This window comes from Podarcis filfolensis, assembly GCF_964270895.1.
Source record: "Podarcis filfolensis genome assembly, chromosome: 3".
Lineage (NCBI taxonomy): Eukaryota > Metazoa > Chordata > Lepidosauria > Squamata > Lacertidae > Podarcis > Podarcis filfolensis.
This window is the reverse complement of record NC_139606.1, coordinates 43,520,911-43,543,400: the sequence shown is the minus strand read 5'-3', so window position 1 is coordinate 43,543,400 and position 22,490 is coordinate 43,520,911. Positions and strand designations below refer to the sequence as shown.

The 22,490-nt window shown below is 41.6% G+C and overlaps 1 protein-coding gene across 1 annotated transcript; it reads right to left on the bottom strand.

Moving 5' to 3' along the window:
* Positions 1-1,100: 1,100 nt before the first annotated feature.
* SPACA1 (sperm acrosome associated 1) lies at positions 1,101-20,349 on the bottom strand. Its single transcript, XM_083608431.1, has 7 exons — positions 19,771-20,349; positions 17,945-18,001; positions 13,033-13,134; positions 12,635-12,741; positions 10,270-10,405; positions 3,604-3,724; positions 1,101-1,610 (listed from the first exon to the last, which is right to left on the bottom strand). Exons 1-7 carry the CDS (start codon positions 19,922-19,924, stop codon positions 1,376-1,378), a joined length of 912 nt encoding a protein of 303 aa, XP_083464557.1. The 5' UTR covers positions 19,925-20,349; the 3' UTR covers positions 1,101-1,375.
* Positions 20,350-22,490: the final 2,141 nt, after the last annotated feature.

The following is a 22,490-nucleotide window of genomic DNA, read 5'->3' as shown; positions in this document are numbered from 1 at the left end:
GACATGAATAATAGATAAGGATTATTGGGAAATGATTTAGAATGAGATGAAATTTTTTTAAAAAGAACACCCCCCCCCAAAAAAAACCCAGAGGCATTTCTTCTAGGAATAGTGCAGACAGAAGTTCCCAGGGGCCAGAAAAAAGTATGTATTCAACTACAGCAGCTCGGATTTTGTTAGCCCAAAAATGGAGGGTGGGAGAGGTCCCAAAGGCAGAATGGCATCTTAAAAGGATGGGGTGTGCAGTTAGCAGGTCTAAAGCAGAATAAGAGAACAACAAGATAGAGTTCATAGAGAGGAATGGAAAATATTTGTGGAGTATCTGGAAAATAACTGTAAACAAGTGAAAAAGTTAGCAGGATTAAGGTAAATTCAACAGTATAACCTACAGCAGGCACCCCCAAACTCGGCCCTCCAGATGTTTTGGGACTACAACTCCCATCATCCCTAGCTAACAGGACCAGTGGTCAGGGATGATGGGAATTGTAGTCCCAAAACAGCTGGAGGGCTGAGTTTGGGAGTGCCTGACCTACAGTAAGTAGAGGTAATATGTAAAAGGGGGGAATAGATGGCTGGAATAGAATATGAAGTAATAATGGGAAAATTAAAAGAACAATGGAAGGAGGAGAAGTCAATGAATGTACTATCTTATTGGATATTTTATTGTGGAAAATGTATAACTGAAAATTGTAAATATATATGACATTTAGACCCATTGATTTTAATGGGCTTAAAAGGTGCAAAGACCTGTGCTTGATTATGGTCTGCATGCACCTGTGCCAGCATGAAATTTATTGGAGTATCAGTCAATAACAGAGTGATCTTCAGTCTGGCCAGGAAGCAAGGGGGGCAGTAAGAAATGGTGGAGCCCTCTGAAACCCTGCTCCCCACCCCAGCCAGGATGGCACAGCACAGAGACCCCATCTCAGAGCATTGCTTGCGCCATACTTTCAAGACCAGCAGGTGGAGACGTCTTCTGGATCTTAACCCCCTCTACCAGTGTGGATCAGGGTTTGGGGCTCTAGCCTAATTCCACTATCACCATCTCACCAAGCATGAACTATGTCACAGACAGATACACCAGCATAGATATGAAGAACTGGAGTGCCAATGTATTTTATTGTGCGAGTTTGGGTATGCGAAAACATCTCACTTTGGCTTTTCAACAGCTCAGAAAGGCAGAGGCTCCTGATGAACCAGACTAATCTTGACAGCAGAAATCAGTCCTTAAGTCTGGTTGATGCTGTTTCCCACTACTGTCTCAATGTTCACAACCAAGCTTAATCAGAGCAGCAAAAAGCACTTCTCAGACCTGGTACTCTTAATATATCGAGCATACTTTAATCTCTCCCTTTTATAAAATAATCTCTCTTTTCTAGTAATTCCCCTTGTCTGCATCTCCTCCTTCTCCTCCTCCCCCTCCTCCTTCGCTGACTCTTGTTGGTCCAGTCCACTCCTGGTAAGTAGAAACCGGTTCTCCTGCATTGTTGTCTAGTTGCGACATCTGGTCTACTGCGGTGAATTGCCCTGATGACGTCCTCAATGAACTTGAGCTTGGCTCCTCTCTGCTTCGCCAAACTTTTGTTTGCCAGAACATTTTGACAGCAGCCCTACAAGATAAGCCGCAACCAGATTGTAAGACAAACGCCACCTGTCTTTGTGTCATTTTTAAAAAGCAGGCTAGAGACAGAAAATACTTTTTTTAAAAAAGTCTTGAATAAAGGTTAAGGGCATAGCTGTCAACGTTTCCCTTTTTGTAAGGGAAATTCCCTTATTCCGAATAGGATTCCTCGCAAGAAAAGGGAAAAGTTGACAGCTATGGTTAAGGGTCGCATCACTTCCAAAGGTGTACACAAGCTTTTCTTCTGCCCTGTTCTTGACTTCTGGTCAGAAAACGGTTCTACCTCTAAACCTTGTTCACCAGAGGAGTGTATGCACTATGAGCAATGGAACAGATGAAGCTGCCTTATACCAAGGGCTCATCCACACTTGTCCCATGTGTGGGTCTGTCTGAGTGGTTTCCCCCTCACCCTGCTCCTTTCCCAGGAAAACCCCACTTTTTAGTGCTAAATCAGAGCAAACATCAATCTGGAGAAAACCTAAATAGCTGTTTGCTCTGACTGAGCACGAAATAGTGGTTTTCAATGAGCAGGGGTTGCAAGCAGTAGGACAAGAAGAAGTGGGGACAAGCCCTGGATCGGACAATTGGTCCACCTAAGACTGAACCATGCAAGCATCATCTTTCCCCTTTATCTCTCTCTAAAAAAGCTATTTTCAGTCTTCAGCCAGACGGACAGCATACTATAGCACAAACCTTATCACATTAAAATGAATGCAATGCTTTTCAACCATTCTTCGAATGTCACTCTAAATACAGTACTGGCATTTAAACTCTTGACCTCTCCACTTCTAATGCTCTCTTCTCTCGTCTCCTCCTATTCTACTTCTCACTCTTTCTATGCCTCATGAGCCAATTTCCCCACCAGCAGCTTCCTTTATTCATTTCTTCCATTTTTCTTCTTGCAATCTGCCATGATGCTTCCTGTATCTGGAACAGTTCCTCTTCCCCTTTAAAGGTCTCCTCAGGGTTTTGTTTTGTTTATGATGCCTTTGCTAGTTTTGCAGATTCACCTGTTCTTTACTGTTTGTTACCAGCTAAACCAGATTCATAACTGCATCTAGAAGGGACATGGTTGGCGCTGTGGGTTAACCCACAGAGCCTAGGACTTGCCGATCAGAAGGTCGGCGGTTCGAATCCCCGCAACGGGATGAGCTCCCGTTGCTCGGTCCCTGCTCCTGCCAACCTAGCAGTTCAAAAGCACGTCAAAGTGCAAGTAGATAAATAGGTACCACTCTGGCGGGAAGGTAAACAGCGTTTCCATGTGCTGCTCTGGTTCGCCAGAAGCGGCTTAGTCATTCTGGCCACATGTTCCGGAAGCTGTACGCCGGCTCCCTCGGCCAGTAAAGCGAGATGAGCGCCGCAACCCCAGAGTCGGCCACGACTGGACCTAATGGTCAGGGGTCCCTTTACCCTTTAACTGCATCTAGAAGCCCCTGGCCAGCCTTATAAAAGAAGTTATGTAAAACAATTGCTCAGGGAGACAGATTCTTGAGTGGGGCACCTCTTTCTACGAATTTCATTTCGCAACAAGCAACTATGTGTGGATTGTTCTTGTCTTCCCACCTAAAGTATGGAGATGCTTGTACTTGGCACCGTTAGAAAGCCTGCTTTCACGCCTCATTGCCAGAGTGTATGTCTGCCCTAGTACCCTCCTTTTCCACAAAATATTTGTACTGTACTGCATATAACTTCTGGAGTTCTTACATCATCATATACAATTTCCTGACCAGTACTGTACTTGGCTTCTGCAACATAAATGCCATAAACTGAAAGCACATGACCTTCCCCCAAAAAATCCTGGGAACACTGGTTTGCCCTGTGCAGAACTACAATTCCCAGCACCCCTTAACAAACTACATCTCCCAGGATTCTTTGGGTGATGTAATTTGATTTAAAAGGCATGGTGCTTGTTGCAGCCATAATGTGACAGTTCGTTGTTACCCAACTGCAAAGTCTGTTTCAGTTTAACACTGTTTACCTACCAATTAAGGATGATGAAGATTATTGCAAAGACCACGCCAACACAAACAATAACTCCAGTTATGAGGACAAACACCAAAACTATATCTGTATTTGGCTTCTTCAACCGTCTTGTTTCTAATTCTAAAGAAAGGCAAAACTGTTATTATGGAAATGTTGGTAAACAGAATTTTGAAAAGGATGAAAATAAAAAAGGGTTCTTTTTAAACATGCTTTGTTATGTTTTATAGAAATCTCCACTAAGTTTTTCTGTGATGTAAGAAAGCAATTCTAAATTGTACAAAAGGTGCATCTTTTAAAAGGCAGGCATCACAAGGCAGACCATTATGAACTATAAACTTAAGCAAAACTGTTATGTCACTACTATGTACCATCCCTGTGCACAGTTTGAAAGAGTGCAACACACCAGGAAAGATTAAGAGCACAGCAGCAGAAATTTTAAAGAACTGACATATGGAGGAACTAAACAAGTAAATAAGCACAAGAACTTAGAACATCACTTCTATTTACAAAAGAGACACAGTATATTGCAGTAGACCTTTAAAATGCTCTTATATAACATGCTAATGAGTGTAAGGTTAAGATAGCTTATGTAAATAAAATGTTGATCATCAGAAGTAATAAAATTTAGCCGCAGATTGAAACAGTAAGATTTAAAGGGGTAGGTCCAAATAATGCCTCTGAGTAAAGCAACCCTTGGAAAAAGTGGTATCCACCAGCTGATGACTTAGTTCCTGAAACCAGATAAATCAGCCAAGGAAGCTTTCAGACATCATACCTTGCAATGATTATTTTCACCTACTAATGGAGCTGCCCTGGTTTGGTGGAAGGTGAATTAAAAACCAGCACCACCGTGTTGCCATATATATCACTGTTGGTCACCATGGGGTGGAAAGAAATGTGGCAAAGAATAAGGCATTTTTTAAAAAATCACAGGTAAAGCCTTCCTGTGGTTGATGCTCGCCTAACTACATGCATGCAGAAAGCGTGAGCAGTTGCACTCTAGCCTTCTCAGGACAACCTAGTTTCCTATGCACAGCTTACCTTGCTTTTATGTACTGCTGTTCTGTTTTTATTTTTAAGTGATAGCTCCAGGACGGCTGCACCATAACCATGCAAACAAGCCCACAAATATTATTAACATGCACTCTTATTTTATTTTTTTGTTACTAGCCTGATAGAACCCTAGTATCCTGCATTTCCTTTCAGGGAGGGGGGGACAGGGAATTGCCTTCTGCCAAGTGAGCTAGCGCTGGAGGGGTGGCACTGTGTTTCCATGCAGGTTGCAGAGGAAGGGGCTTCCCTTCCACCATGGCCAGCACAAAGACTGAACAGGGTGGCAGATAAGGAATAAATTGTCCCCTGCACTGGGACCAGCATGGAAATGCAGAGGAAGAGACAGGGTAACCTATCCCTCCGCCAGCCTCCTGCAAGCCCCCTCCTTAGCAGACCTCTGGCAATAAAGGAAAGCGATAGGGAAATGAGCCAGGAATTGTGGGGAAACGCTTGCTTGGTGCAACTGTAGTGTAACCTCCCCACCAACAGATCAGAATGAATGCTGCTTAAATAGCAGGCCCTGTCTAATCTCTCCGCAAACAAATCAGGCTTAATGTACATTAAGCAGGTAGCATGGAGGCAACCTCACCCACTTGCAGGGAATTCCTTGCTGTCTGGCAGCCAGGTGAGCAGTTAGGCAGAAGGTTGCTGCATTTAACTTCTTCTGAACATGCTGTTTGTTTGTTTGGTAGATTTTTACCCTGCCTCCCAATATTTTAAATGCAGCTCACAAATAAAACTTACTTTTAAAATTCATTGTGAGAATACCTCCCTGCACCAAGGTATCAAATAAAATAGTGTTCACCTGTAGTATATATTTTCTGAGCTGCTGCAAACAATCGAGTGTGCTAGCAGAACACAATCCTTTCTGTTTCTGAACTAGGATTTATAACCATACAATATTACACAGAGATTCTCCTAAATCCTTTTCTTAAGGCCTCCAAAGGCTTGAGATTCTGGCAGGAGGCAGGAAATGTCTGCTAGTACAGAATGTAGCATAATGAATTCCTGCTTCTAAACACTACTGTAAATACCGTGGAATAATCCAGCAAGCAAGATGACCTAGTTTGCAACACTACCTAGTTCACAATACTGCATTCTCACAGTTCAAAGTAAACTCCCCCCATGTGCAAATGACGTCAGGTCTGTTAAAAGGAACAGAATGCCAAGACAGACTTTTTGTTCCAAAATCATTAGAATTCTTTTATCTTTAGAGGAGGGATAGCATGGGAAAGACTGCATTACTGGAAACAAACCAATGTTTTCTATATAAGCTCAATTTTAGTGTGTTAACTCCATCCTGAATAGAAAAGGAGGCGGCTGCAGCCCCACAAGGAAAATGAGACAGAAAGGGGGAGGCGGCAACACAACAATGTGCTCAAAACAGAAAATATAGAACAATATGGCTTGCCAAACACATTTTGATGTGTCACATTATTCAGAGGCAAGATGATCTTAGAGCCAAACTACATGTTACAATAGCACGCTCCCTCTCTCTCTCTATATATATATATCTGTGCTTTTAAGTTTCTTAAAAACCAGATTGCTAGCATGGGGAGGAGGGGTTATATTAGCCTTTGTCCTTAACTAGGTGCTGACTTGCATAAGAAAAAGGTTGCCATGGAAGTGTAGGAGACACACACACAAACTGGAAGTGTAAGGGGCTAAAGGTGAACTGGAATAATAGGAGGTGGCAAAGAGGGCCACCCCTGGCCCTCTAGACTTATAGATGCAGGTAGGTAGCTAATTTAACATGTGCTTTGGCCCTTTTATTGCTATCTTCTTGGAGCAGTTTACTGAGAATATGCATCATTCTGAGCAAGTTGCTTGCACTTTACAGGGCAATGTGCTGCAATGCCATAGCCCCTGCCTGCGCAGGAAATGACCTGAATGAAAGCTACTCTACAAAAATTGCCTCTGCACAGCCAACTGGATATCACGTTCATGTGGGTGACGCTATCCTTTCTGAAAACTGGCCAGCTGCTGCGTCCACCTCCTCCCCTGTTGTTGCCAACACACACTCACTCACTCACACGGGTGATGGCACAAGGAGCACGCTCTGGATCTTGTCTGGCTGTCTCTTCCCATGGCAAGAGGAGGAGAATAACCCCCTTCACTTACAACACACTCCCTCCCACACAGAACTATTATCAGAAAACATGAATAAACTGCCTTATGTCACTGGTTTTGTCAGAAGTAAGCTAAGGCCCAAAATAGGCTGGAGTATGGAACAGAGCAACCGTAGAAAGGTTGCCTGATGCAGAATACCATTAACAGTTACGGTGATTTTCTTTGCAATAGCCAGAAGAAGTTGAAAAGACATGGAGGGCGGGGTTTCCAATTTCTGCTGAGAAGAACCAGGACCTATGAGCCTAGGTCTCTGCTGAAAACCAAATAGAGAACCTCACCAATGATGAGGAATTAATAGAGCATTAATGAGAAACAAATCATCCTGTGCAAAATACTTCTTATGGATAACTCTTGGTTTATGCCAGCTTTATCCTAACCCACACACACCCCTCTTAGAAACTGGAGCAATTGTTCATGTAGATTCTTCCTGCTCTTTTGACACACCTATCCACTCATCTCCCTGTTGTCTCCAAAACTACACTAAAAATTGCTGCAACACACATTTTGAGCAAGAACACAGTTATAATCTCTTATAGGAAAATTTCCCACCAGGCACAACATTATATCATTTACACACTACCTGAGAAAAAAGTGGTATGATCCCTCCTATAGTTCCTTTTTTTAAAAGAAGTCCTCAATTTTTAATGCAAGATGTCATCACTTGAATTAATTCCTGCCTTCTTTCCTCCGAAAGGAGATTCTATTTGCAGAGTGTACAATTGAGCCTAGATTCAGTTTCCAAGCTAATGTCATTATAGGGGTCCTAATGGTATGAAGAACCATTAGCAACAGAACAGAGCCCAAAGCAGCTCTGTTCTGATAGCAGATTGTTCTGATAATCCAGTTTTCTTCTCCACCTCCCAACTCTTCATTTCAAGAGATGACGGCTCTCAGCAATCATTGCTGCAGGGGTGTATATGCATGCATATGTATGTTGCTTTGGCAGACACACAAATGTTTAGGATGGGGCTGTACCAATGGCAACACCACTGAAGTGTCATGAAAAATGACACACACCATCAGGTATGTGCACTAGCTTCACAAGCTGACGCATCAATGCAAATGCTCAGGACAGGAATATGTGAGCAAGGATCAGAAGAAGCCAACAGACACAGCTCACCAGTTGAGGCCTGACATTCTATCCATGAAGACACAGCAGCCCAGATTAAATGCATTTTGAAGCTGACCAAACATAATGCTTTTTACTGGTCTCTGGGATTCATGAGTTACTCAGTAACAAGAAGATAAGTAAAGACCTACTGGCTCAGACCATTGATAAAAGTAGCCCATTATATAGTCTTTCTTAACAGCAACCAGTTTATCTAATAGCACCTGATAGTAACAGGGGAAATAATTCCTTGTTTTATCCCTAATGCCCATCAACATGAATTTGAGAATTTATAGTAACCAATTTCAGCCAATGTATGTTGATATTCCATTCTGATTTCTTTTTATCAGAGTATAGGGAAAGCCTTGATCTTCATTTCAATCAAATGGAGAAGAAAATATATATTGGAACCTGTAGGCTTTAGAAGGAGAAACATCCATGAGAAATATTTCCCATCCCTCTCTAGTTCCAGTAATTATTCACCTATGTTTGCCCTTTTGGTTTATGCTTTGACATGGAGGTAGCCTTAATTAAAAGGAATTACAGGCTGCTTTTTCCTTCAGAAACCAGAGCCAGGTGGATACTATTGAGAGTCAGGCCTTAGCAACTGCTTCCTCCTTAAAGATTCTGTGGTTCAGAGATCCAGCATGGGTCTCGAAGGTACAGCTATGCATTGGCACAAATTCAAAGGACAGTCAACTAAGGAAAAGAAACAAAGAAAACAAAGCACAAGACACAAGACAACACTGCATCAAAATAGGGCACTGCATAATTTCTCTCATTTTTAAAAGTAAATTTAGTCCATTCTGTCAAATACTTAAATTATGCCATTTGCTACTGGATCCTTTAAACTAATGTTGTCAAGGACTGAAGAAAAAAATGTCATACATAACTTCAAAATACCTATTAGGGCTGGGCGATATCTGGTTTGCAACATCACAATATAGCACCAGTTAAGCATTGTGATATACCAATATATCATGACGTCTGAAATAAGGATGGAGCTATGTAGAGGCATTGGCTGGCTTCATGGTTTTTCCTGCGTCGTGATTTTTGCTGACGCCTGCTCTTGTGATTTGATGCCTCCTCTAGGAGGCAGGGGAGAGCTGAGCCAGCAGAATTAACAGGAGCTGCAGGAATCGAGAGAAGCATTGACTGGCTTCATGGTTTTTCCCACATTGTGATTTTTGCATAGCACACACACACACACACACACACACACACACGGGAGACGGTATTGTGCAGCCCGCAGGTTCCATGTCAACGTACTCTTTCAGCCCACTTGGTATGAAAAGTTGGGCCACCCTGAATTTTAGCTATTTACTTTAAAAAACACATTTTTACAATTAGCAAATAAGGGGTAAACAAAAGACCAGCAAAGGGAGCAGCAAATGGAAATACAATCCTAAAACCAGAATAAAAACAACAATGACATCATATAGCATAGCTCCCACAGAAAAGTTATCCCTCTAGCAACAATACAATCACATATATCTAATCGCGTAGTGATTCTTTTTAGTTTTTGGTTACCAGTCTGAAGGCCATTTTCCATTTCACAAAGTTCAGTTATGGTTGTGTTCTCATAAGGAGATTTCTGTTCCGCGTAGCTATGTCTTTCTTGCAAACAGACACACATATCAATCATTTTCATGTTGATAAGATGGTGATTTTAAGAGAACCCCTTTTCAGGAACGCCTGTAACCTGTAACCACTGCTGCCTCAACATGGGTATTTTAACTGCAATAGAATAGGGAAGAGAACTCTTTTGGGAGAAATGGGGGGAAATTATGATATTCTTATGCTGATGGGCTTCTTTGAAGCTCTGGAACTGATATCTACTCTGAGTGGTAAAATTCAAGATGACAGCTGCAAGAAGTACATCAGTTAAATTCTTACTCTGTGGCATTGAAATACAACAGAGGGCCTGGGGAGAATTGAACAAGGTGTCAACAGCTGCTTCTGTTAAACTGCCTGATCTTTCTGTCTTTTGAAATCAGTGAGGGGGGAAAGCACAAAAGATATGCAGATTAATGCAGTACAGTAACAAATTAACAGATAAGGAAGTTTTACAATAAATCAGCATATATGTTTTTCAATTAAAACACTGCATTTCCAAAACAGTCTGCTTGATATGGGTGCAGTGCATCAAGTGTTGGCAGTGAGCACATTGCCCAGTCATTTTAATGGAGTCTGCACCATAGACACTATTCCCTCCGGCCTCCGCTTCCTGCAGAGTACAAGAAACATCACATGTTTACCGGATTGCTCCATTTGTAGTTTGCAAACTACAAGTGGAGAGTGAAGATCTTCTCATAAAGATTAATTTAACGCAAGCAACGTCTGACTAAATATTTATGAACTTCAATGAACTTACCAGCTGTTGTGTACACTGTATATTTTACAGATGCAATCAATTCATCGTTTTCTATTGTATCGCACTCAAACGCAACGGGGTGGGTATCTCTGTGTACCTCCAGAATAGCTGAATCATTAGGAAGAATGAGTGATTGCTATCAATTCAAAGGTGACAAAAAAGACAAAGTTGGATTATCTCATAACGAGGTATGTACTATGTGACAATGGGGGGGGGGGGCTTTTCTTTCTTTCTTGGTGCTTCAGTGATCCCTCATGATATATCCTAAACCATAAACTATCTGAAATCCCCAACTTTTTATTTCCCCCTTCAGTTCTTCAGTGGATAGGCAATGTCGGGTGACCCATAAATTTTGGACAATTTTTAATTCTTCTCTGAAAAACACAAAATCTGTGTGGGACCAATTAAATGGAAAGCCTCTTTCATCAATATTGTTTTAAATTAAGGAAGGAATCGCATGATGACGTGATAAGCAGATTGTTCTAGGAAATGTCAGAAAGCAATGGCTTTCTTGTAACTTGCCATGCCCTCTCCCCTTCCATGCCCTGTGCTGGGAGTAGTTAAGGCTCAGAATTTGATTAAGGAAGGACAATTTTATCCATTTCCAGCATGGAGGAAGTAGTGCAATAGAAGTGTGGGTATATGGAGAGGTGTTTGTTAAACTGGGAGAGTTTCATCTCCTTAGGGAATGGGACCAAGGAAGGTGGAGGGAAAGAGTGCTGCCTAGATGAGGAGTACAACAAGTAAAAATTAAGGTTTGGTTTGTCACACACCTTTTGATACACACTTGTGTATCATGTATTTTCTCCTCTAAAGTAGATGACAAATTTTGAGGGTATATGGATGCATATGGTGTAACTTGCCACGTATTGCAAAAGAGCCAGTTATGCTGTCACTGTCTTTGTGTGTGTTCATGTTTGCTCTTCTGGATATGTCTTACTAAGCAGGAGTGACTCAGCTGCCAGAAGGTCAGGTGAGCACTGCTGCCACACCACATCACCCACTACTGATACCTGGGTTTGTGAATAAGACAACAATGGCCTCATTTATGGCAGACTGCTGAGAGTGTGCGCACCCAAACCCACACACCCCACCTTGAGAGAGGCAATACATGTGCTATAATCTCATATCTCCAACTCAGTCTCTTCTCTCTTTTACTTAACTTTCCAAGAAGCTACTCATTCCACTTCAGGAAATGTGCAATTTAGATTTTGGACTGTTTTCTCATTTTGCTTGGACTCTATTCCCTCCCATTTCCTTATGTGGCAATAGCTTATACGTATAGAACTTGTCATACCTCTGACATACTTCTTTTCCTCACCCAATCTTCTCTCATCCTTGCCTTTTCTACAGCTTTAACATAATCATTTCTGCTGTCCTCTAAATGCACAACACACTTATTTGACTATCTTTGCTTTAAATCATGTATTCAAGTACTCTAGACCCTGACTTGTCATCTCATTCCCTTTTTCAGGAGCTGCTGTTCTTTCGTAGCATACTACAACTCCAGATTAAAGATACCAATGTGTCTTTTGGATGTATGTTTACATTGGTATACAAGTGTGGAAGAAAAAAAATAGCACGTAGTCATGCAAGAGTCACTGGCATAAGGTGAGATCCAGTAACTATTAATATTGTTCCACGCCACCTCAGTCTCTAATGAACAGTGCACAAGATTCCAGGGGTCTTGGCACTAAACCAGGGTTTGTCTTTCTTTTGGCAATGAGGCACAATGGAGGCTACAGTGTCTTTATGATATATGGTTTATTTACACATATACACAACCTGAAGCTTCAATGAAGGGGCTCGCAGCAGAACTCTAAAACATGCCAGCTTATTCCATAGTAGAATTAGCATCCTTCCTCTGCAGCCTCTCCTGCTCTGCAGGGCACATATCAGCTTAGCTGCCCCTCTCTGCTTCCTGGTTACATCACTGCCAACCCCTTCCCTAAATGAAGCTCTGTTTATCTACAGAGGAAGACTCCATAAATTCCCTTTCTAACACCTATTTCCTTTGAACACCTTATAGCTAAAGATGGTCACCTCACAAAAAAAGTTTGCCTGACTTCATTAACATTTGCTGATTGGACTAGGATTACAATGTCCAATAGGAATGTCCCAGGAACAAGCTTATCAGTGGGTCTATCACACCCCTTGCAATGCCTGAAAATACACACTAGGCTCTGGCTATTTCCTCCAAATAAATTAGCTTTGACACCCCCAAACCTTAATTAAATTCTAGCATCTATAAATCTACAATATTATACGCAAATAAATACACTCTAGGAAGCCTAAGTTTATGTGGAATCGTTAGAAATAAAATCAGTTCAGTATACATTGCACAGGATGGAACTAGATTACGTACCTGGTCCGGAATCAACATTTTCCAAATATACTGAAATCGATTTTCTGGAGGTACAAAAATACACGGTATCTTCACACTAGCAAGACTTTCAGAAATTGGTTTACCCCCTGCAGAACATAGTTTTAAAAGTCACTTTGTACCAATACTTAAACATTATTGTACACCTCAAAATACTACAAACAACTCCACTAACAGACTGTGGTTAGAGGAATTATCATTTAATCATTATAAATTGCATGTTACTGGCTTTTATGTTTAAACCTGCTATTAATTAAGAAGCAATACAGGGCATGTCACTTTTAAACCACCTCAGAATAAATGTATGGCATTTTGGAAATGATGCATGAATATTCACAGAAGCTAACTGGGAATAACTGTATCATTACATCATTACTCACATCCACAATCTGCTGGTCCTCTGCACTCTTCAACACGAACAATACACTTAGTTTCACCTCCAGGGCACCCATTGGTTAATATAACTTCTCGAATGCCAATACCTTTGATCAAGATGAAAAAGTTAGCATTACATGTCTGTTTGTGTTTTGGTTTCTTTCTCTTTCTCTGTGGCAGATACTCCTTTAAGTTCACCTTCTAAAATCAAAACACTCTGGTCTCTGTCAAAGGCCTTCAGAAAAGCAGTTGTCTTCTTTATAACCAAAATTTAGAAGATACCACCCATTTGTGTCTGAGACTATTGTCTATTTAGATGATGGTAACCCATCCATTCCACAAGGTAAAAACTTTCTCCTTTCAGTTGAATTTTATATGCGCTTTCATTTTAATGCATTGCTAAAAACAAACAAGTTAATTAAAATTTAAATATCAACGCTAGCTTGCAGCCTCTGTGAACCTGGCCTTTCAAAGCCTCAACCATCTGGTGCTTGGAGCATTTTTGCTCTGATGAGCTCATTCCGATCAGGTGCTGAGCATCCTTAACTCTTATGGATACCAATGGAAAATTACAGTGCTGAATACCTTGCAGGATTTGGGCTTCTCAGGAAGGAGGGTAAGTACTCTTGCAAATTAAGGAAATCTGATGTCACATTGATCTCACCTTGGTGCTAGCTTTAATTGGTGGATTCATCAACATAATCAAAGCTTTCTGAGGCGAGCTCAATTCTGATTGTTACTGTAGCCACATGTTAATGATATATTCCATTTTAAGCAGTTTTAAATTATCCAAGTTTTTAAATGATAATAAAAGAGATTGCACTGCATAACTTCCACCTATCAGGTTTATTCAGGAAGAAATCCCACTGAATTAAAGGGCACTTACTTCCTAGTGAGTGTGTGGAGGGTTGCAGCCTACAGGGAAAAGAACTACCTATATGTAATTAAGATTAGATAAGAATTGCAGATCTCAGACATCAACATTTCACTTGGGAACTTCATGTTATTTTCAAAAACACAAACATATTCAACACAAGTGCTGTGTTTCTTTGCTTTTCTCTTTTTTCCTTCTGCCAAACACTGTGTACCCAGCTCATTCAAATGGCATGGCATGCGAGGGAGGAGAGAATAGTATGTTTAGTCCCAGTAAATACAGAATAGATTGCCAGCCGTTATAGAAATATTTTGTTTATTGAATAAGGAATGGAGGAGATGGGGGAAAAAACCTTTTGTGACCTAAGCAGAATACAACCTATGCATATGAAAAAACAACAACCTTGTGGTGAGGTATTTTTGCATCCCTAAATGCTTAGAAAACCTGATATATTTTGTAATATTTCTTATATGACATGTAACATTACCTCAAGTGGCAGACGGAACGAACAACACTTACTGGAAATGTTGCAAAACGAGAATCATGCTAAGCTGCTGAGAATTTCTCATTTCAAAGGTTAAGAAAACAGAGGTGTATATAGCAATGAACTGACATTTTTATTAAAGACATTTTTCTTGTTTTGGAGAGAGATTTTTAAAAAACTCACATAATGGGTGTATAATGGGTGATACTGGAGATACCTATAACAAAGGAAAACAATGGACACGCCTTCTCTTTTAGTCCTGAAACAGGGATGTACAAATGGACAGTGTGTGTGTGTGTGAGAGAGAGAGTTGACAGTCTCCTTTTATTGGGCCACCAATCACTCTTAACCCCAACTCCAATCTCCGAGCTGTTCATGATTCCTTTTACTTCCACTATCCAAATTCCCTTGAAAACAGGAAGATACAAACTTCTGGGTAACAGTACAATCCTAGGGATTGAATTGTGATTGCAGAAAGATGGCTTCATCAGATTTGGAATAAAGCATGGTGGGACTAGGAGCACTAGACTTTGACTAGGGAGGACTTTTTGCTTCTTAGCTCAAATTGTGAAAATCCTCTGTAACTGACACCACAGGGCAGTGGTGTAGTGTGGGTTGCCAGGGCCCAGGGCAAGGTGGAGTACTTGGATGGAGTACGCATGTGCATTCAACTGCCTAACGGTATTCATATCACCCAGGAGATCATATTCACAGAGATAAAAAAAGATGAGTTGTACTGTTGTCTGGAGAGGTCATTTCCTGGTTTGCATGGAGAAGCCGTTTTCAATGGAGCCCAGCGACGGGTGCAGCTGTATTAAGGCAGCACTGGGTGTTGAAATTTTGCACCCTGAAGAATTTTGCACTTGAGGCAACCGCCCTTGTGCCCCCCCATGCTACGCCAATGCAATAGGAAAGTTGCCTTAACTGCAGCTACCTGAATAATAAATTTGGAGTTGTCATATATTTACAAAATATTTTCAGATACACTTGCACGACCAAGATGCAAATCCATAAGAGAAGTGCATTCAAAGTGAGAAAATAGCCCTGGCTAAGCCTTTTTCCTGGTTTTGTCTTCGGGGGTAGAGAGCAGGGAATAAACTTAGATCAATTTTCTAGGTGGCTAGATCTTGTATGAGATGCCAGATTCTGTGTTCATGCAGTGAAACCATGGATGCATGAAGCAAATATGGGCCAGGGGCAACAACCTTTGTGTAGGCTAAATTTAAATTTCAAGTCCTAAGAAGGTTGTTTCAGAAGATCTCAAGTTCCTTTGGTGTTTCACTATTTGGTTACTTTTTCTCCTTTTATTGCCTGGCAAGTTGGATAGTTTTACCTCCATCCTGCTAATTTTCTCATTGGATGCATCTGAACGTCATGACAAGCCATTAAATGTGGCTTACCATGCACAAGCTTTGCTCCTCCTCACTTGTGCTGGAGAGATATAAGACATGATCCTTGGCTTAGTACTCCATCAAAAACAAGGTATTTGGGTTTACTGACTTTAATGAACATGGCCATTGAGATATTCATTCAAATTCCCTCAAACTAGCAATGTAATTTGCAATGAAGGTTGGATGTGAAATGGTATTAACAAGTCAACCTTTGGGGGGTGGGGTTGGGGCTTTAATGAGGCATGTAGTTAAGTGGCATTAGACCACATCTAATCTGGCAGCTTTATCAATAATAACGAAGAAGTTAATGAAGAACTATGTTAATTCAATTAAGTTAAGGTGCTAAATTGAGAAGAAAGAAAGCATAGCCAAAAGGATTTAGAACAATTGATGGCTGGAAGATAATTTAAAAATGGTTCAACTTGCAGCTACATAGTAAAAAAAAGATGAAATAATGAATAAGAAAAAGTAAAAGTTTAGTTGAGCTGAATGGAGGGCTCGTCCATACTGTTCTTTAATGTAGATAATGTACTTCCATTAATTCTCTGTGGTCTTTAGGACATTCTCCTCCACTTTTCCTACCATAAATCTGGATTTTTTCACTCCTTCTTTTTGAAGCATCCCTGGTATGGTGTGGGATTTGGTAGAGAATGTCACATGGACAATTAATAATTAATGTTGTACAGGAAGCTTATTACCCAAATTAGACATCAGTATGGATGAGCCCAGATTTTGGGATTTCAGCAGGGAGACACGAGTTGTAATTCAAGTTGATCATGTTGCTTTCCTGATCAGGTAAAAATGGGAATTGCACAAATCTATCTGACAAGATTGTCATGAAGAAAAGCATGACAAGTACAAAGTGCTTTAAGATACTGTATAAAATATAAACAACAGCATAGTATAAAACATTTATATTTTTAAAAAAGGAAGTGGGAAAAGCTAGGAGCACATGGGTAACACTGAATTCTAACAATTATCAAAAGGATATTGTGAATTTGCACAATTACCATAAATATATCCTGGGAAAAGCAATGAAACAGAGGCTTCTACACATTTCAGGGGAGGGGCAGTATTAAAGAAACATGGATTTGCTGAGATTTGGGGGAATGGACAGCAATGTAGCCTCTCTGCTATAGACCAAATTATAGATGTGGCTACCTTAAAATAAAATTAAAAAACACTCTAAATGAGAGTGACACAATCAGTAAATGCAACTCTTTCATTATAACACCAACTGTTCATATTTCTTTTTTAAATGTTACATTTATAATTAAAAGAACCCTGTGAATATATGGAGTGGGTAACTTAAAGTATGGAAACATTGCCAGAATGGAGAGCATTCTGCAAATTTTTCAAATTTTGAATAGGGAAGGGATGCAAACTGCGCTAAAAAAAAGTATTAACTGGAACAAAGAACATAAGAATAATATTAAAAATGTTTACTGGCACAAAATAACAAAAATATGCTGCACTGATGGGGGAAGTAAACATTTCCTTTCTGATGACAAAGGCGTAACCATCAGATTTATGAACATTTGCTTCTCTTGCGAACTACCTGAGAAACTGAGCCATTGTAAGAGATGCAACAATTATCCTATTTTTATTTGCTCTGCATGAACACAGGCATATTCGACTAGAAAATGGTTACCCTATTGGAGATCACTCTTTCCACTCATTTTTGAGACCTCAGCTACCTTTAGCATAACTAATAAGCTGCATGATGAATACAGCATACACTATTGCAGAGAAGCCATTTGCTTTATAGGACTGGAAATATTGTATGTGGGAAGACATCTGTGAGATGCATCAGGAGGTCTTTCAGCTTCTGAACGTTTCACAGATGTTCACAAATAGAGAAAATTGTTACTCTGGTGAAGGCAGCTCCATGAGCCAATAAACAAAAGGAGCTGTTTTTTTAAAAAAAGAGCCTGCAGGCTGTGAAATTAATAAAACAACAGATCTGACCTAAATTTATAATGACAATCAACTGGATTGTTTTTGTTAATTATAGTTATCAACAACTGAAATCAATGGAAGGTGAACGAGGGCATGCAAATTACAATGGTTCAACAGCTAATGTTAGTATATTGTTCCTAAAAAGTTTTTTAAAAAAACCAAAACCCACCCAATTATACTATGTTTTATCCATCTGCTTTTCTGCTTACCACATGTAACCGTGCATTCTCCAAATTCTACTTCCTTGGGTTGTGTCAGATTTGCTTCTGAAAAAGATATCAAGTTACAAAAAGCAGGTTACAGAAGTAAGTTAAGTATACGAAAATATAGGGTGGAATTCAACATTATGGTATTGCAAATGTTCTGTCTGCACAAGCATGTCAGCTTGAGAGGTGGAAAGATCCCTTCCCCCCTTTGATGTTCTGGAGGTTCTCCTAACCCCCTCAGAGCAAATTTTGGCAGGTGCAGGAAGAATGACAGGGCAGGAGAGGGGAAGCCCCACTGTGCAAGCCGAAGCCCTTGTGCAAGACTTCCATTGACAGGGTTCATTGGGTGACTCTCACCCACCTGTAGCTATGAAATTCTTCCCCAGTGCTTTTCACCTGAAGCATAACATTTTCTCATTCAGTGGAGCAATGGGAAAGAAACCAGGATTTCTGGAGCAATAAATTATACTAAAACAAATCAAGCTGGACACATCTCATTATTTAAATATTAACTGATTTTGAGAAATAGGGTGTACATCCCTACATGATAATTTATTCTTTTAATATAGTCCAGCAGGGAAATTGAAAAGCACAACATTATCTTTATTTCAGTGACTGGTGAATCACATTGTAAATATGTAGTAGAGAACATTATTATACTGCAGGATGCCTTACTTTTCAGCTTGCCAAATCAAAGCTATGTTACAATAATACAGTGGTACCTCAGTTTTCGAACGTAATCTATTCCAGAAGTCTGTTCAAGTTCTGAAACGTTCAAAAACTGAAACGCAATAGCTGGCAGATAGGCTTCAGGATCTTGCACACAGCGGAAGCCACATTGCATGTTCGACTTCCAAGGTGTGTTCGAAAACTGAAGCATTTATTTCCAGGTTTACAACATTCAAAAACCTGTTTGTCAACAGAGATGTTCTAAAACCGAGGTGCCACTGTACAAGCCTATGCATGTTTACTCAGAAGTAAATCCTATTATGTTTAATGGCACAGACATCCGGGTAAGTGTGTATAGAACTGCAGCCTAACATCTAGTGGAAAAAAAGTTATGTAAAGAGTTTTACACATGAACAATCATCATCGGAGAGTTAAAAACGTAATAAGAGCCTCCTGGATCAGGCCAATGGCCCATCTAGTCTACCATCCTGTTCTCAGAATGGGCCGGGAGTAGTATGTACACAGTCACAGTCTTGGAAGGATGGTCCACTTTTGGAAAGCAAGTCCTTGCACAACGATGTCGCACTGACAGCGCATCCAATTCGTGACATAAAAGACGCCAGGTGGATCTCGCATCCCAGGGAGGGATGATTAAGCATTGACTTTTCAAAAAACAAAAAACCCGCGACTCTCATTCAGCCTGGCAAACAGCTGGCTTCACACGCGAAACACCTTCGCTTTGACCTAACATCGTTCCAGCTTCTCAAGGGGAGAAATGGGAAGGAACTTGCCGGGACCTGCAAAGAGCAGCAGCCGGGCGGCGCAGCGAGCGAAAAGGAAGCGCCGGAGAGCCTCTGAGGCTGGAACTTGGCCCGGGGAAAAGAGAGGAGGAGGAGGCAGCTAGAAGCAGCAGCAGCAGCAGCAGCAGCAGCCTCGCCGCGGGGCTGTTGCCTTAGGGGTGCGCTTTCGCCTGGAAAATTGCCAAAGGCCCGTTTGCACAATGAAGACAGCGAAAGTGCAAAGGCGGCCCTTCGCAGCCGCGGACTGGGCTTCGAACAGAGCCGAGGGAAGCTCTCGCTGGTGGGAAAGGGCGCCTCTCTGCAGGCCGCCCTCCACGGGCTCGACAGGCTCCGGACGTGGGTGAGCCGCTCGCCGCTCACCCGATTCCTCCAGATGCAGCAGCGGCTCCGACAAGGCCACGTCGACCGAGATGGTGTCGTTGAAGGCGCCCGCGGGCTCGCTGGCCAGCAGCGTCAGGAGCAGGCCCACCCGGAGGACGAGCTTCCCCGTGCCCTCGGCCTTGCAGAACCCCATTTTCTGCAGCGCCCGCCGCGGCCTTTGCCCTCAGCCGAGCCCGCCGCGCGGAGGCGCTCGCAAAGGGGCAACCATTGAGGCGTCACAATGAGGCCTTGCTCAGCGTTCGAGCGGCACGCGGCGCTGGGAAGACGCGGGGGGCGAGGAAGCAGGAGGCCGCTCGCCCCGATCGTGCTTCTCTTCCTTCTCCCCACCCCGAAACTGGAAAGTCACCCCCCCCCACACACACACATGCACACACGGTGGGCCTTCTCCCTATATGAAAGTATTTGGGGACTGCCTCCTGAGCCCATCCATCTATGGAGGTCTTCAGAAAATGTGCTTTGCGTCTTTACTGATCTCAGAAACTCAAACCTCGCATCCTCGCAACCACCACCTTTTCTAAAACAGACTCCTGAACTGTCCTCACGATTTTCAGATAACACACTAATAATGCCTTTAAGAACCTTGTGCTTTTCCATAGCGCAGGAGGATTGACAGCCAAGGGAGTGGTATCTAATCTGCAGTGTCTCTGGAGGTGTTGCTCAAGTGTTTTCTCCCTGAGAAGCACTTCGCAAGAATTGCACATAAACAGCCAGCAGACAAGTCAAAACAAAACCTGGGTCTCTCCACTTGCATATCCTGTATTGGTTTTTAACAGTTCTGGATTTATAGCTTAGTCCTATACATGCCAACTCAGAGTAAATTCCTTTGAGTTAAGTGGTAACTGTATAGAAATGCAACCATAGGCTTTTGTTTAGCATTTTGGAATACAGTGGTACCTCTGGTTACAGACGCTTCAGGTTACAGACGCTTCAGGTTACAGACTCCGCTAACCCAGAAATATTACCTCGGGTTAAGAACTTTGCTTCAGGATGAGAACAGAAATCGTGCTCTGGCGGCACGGCAGCAGTGGGAGGCCCCATTAGCTAAAGTGGTGCTTCAGGTTAAGAACAGTTTCAGGTTAAGAATGGACCTCCAGACCGAATTAAGTACTTAACCCGAGGTACCACTGTATAACAAAAGTGCTGGTTGTCTTAATTACTGAGTTTTGCTCAGTTAGCTTCTACTCGGCATCCGAAATCTCATCAGGTCTTTGAGCTGACCCACCCATTGTGGCTATTATGAGGCCTCTGGGTGCCCTAGAATTTCTAAACCCATTCATGTATGGATGGATCACTGCATTGTTGGCATGATTCTTTCACACCAGTACAAATCCTTTTTTGACTAATTGCAATGCAGTGTTCCACGTGGACAGCTAACTGACCTCTGCAGGGCATTCATAACTTGTAGTCATGTTAACTTTGTCAACACTTGCATTCTGAGTTTTCTTTCTGAAGTGTTTGTGGTCTCTCCATCTGACAGTAGAACAAATGTAGATGCCTCTGGCAGGAAGTAGGAAGAACTATTACTAAGTATAGATATTAGGTACTCTTGAGTCCTTAGGATAAAATAGTCTATATATTTTAATAACTACTGTATATCTGGTATTCTGTGCCATTCTTGCTGGGGGAGATTTTGGCCATTTTGGTGAAATAAGGAATCCATTTAATAGTGTGGATAATGTTCAATATGACATCTTTATCCTTTCTCTTCACAGATTCCCCTTTGAATTTGGGAGCTGTAATCAAAGGTTTTTGTGCTGGTACTCTTAAAGCAATGGCAACAAATAATCTTCAGCTATCAAAAAATCTGTCTCTTTTCAATTATTATCTCCTTCAGTAGCCACAACAGCTATCGTCCTCCGGAATAGTTAAATGTCAACCAGTATAAAGGTTTCTGAGTACAGTACAATGGAGTGGACATTGACAGAAAGCTGGATTGAGACAAGGCAGTGAGATGGGAAACATTACAGACCTCTCTATAGAGGGCAAAACTAATTCGTTTAGCTTAATTTCCTGCCAGTAATTTCTCCCACACAAAGGCAAGCAAAACTCCCTGTCTCAAACACATCTGAAAACTGAACACGTTTTTCCTCCAGGAAATGAGGAAAATAATGATTATGGCATATTGGGGGAAAACTCATTGAGGTGGTCAAATAATTAGCTGGAGACTATAAATGCATCTAAGTGGGAAACGAGTCTTCATGAAAGTCAAAAATTGTGATGGTATCTTGGTTTATTGTGGTATGAGCTCTTGCAGGCTACTGAAATAGGGGTAGTGGTTAAACATGTGTGCTACTAACTGGAACCTTTGAGTCCAGTTCTTAGGTATGAACTTATCTGTTAAGACAAGATCTTATTCATTGGCATTAACCTTCCATTTAGAAAAGGGCTCATACTACATACCTATCCTGGTAGCTGTTGTAAGGTTTAATGTAATGATGTATTTGAACTTAATGCACAATGGGAAAAGCTATATAAATACTCTAATTGCACAACTATCTACATGTTTACTCCGAGGTAAGTTCCACTGAGAGCCAGTGTGGTGTAGTGGTTAAGAGCGGTAGTCTCGTAATCTGGGGAACCGGGTTCGCGTCTCCGCTCCTCCACATGCAGCTGCTGGGTGACCTTGGGCCAGTCACACTTCTCTGAAGTCTCTCAGCCCCACTCACCTCACAGAGTGTTTGTTGTGGGGGAGGAAGGGA

What these genes read in the sequence shown, in the direction of transcription:
- SPACA1 (XM_083608431.1), bottom strand. Translation starts at nt 19,924, where the DNA reads ATGGGGTTCTGCAAGGCCGAGGGCACGGGGAAGCTCGTCCTCCGGGTG. An exon ending in AGGACCAGCAGATTGTGGAT is followed by an intron (nt 12,742 to 13,032) that starts GTGAGTAATGAT and finishes TATGTTCTGCAG; the next exon opens with GGGGTAAACCAATTTCTGAA. An exon ending in AAATGTTGATTCCGGACCAG is followed by an intron (nt 10,406 to 12,634) that starts GTACGTAATCTA and finishes TTGAATTGATAG; the next exon opens with CAATCACTCATTCTTCCTAA.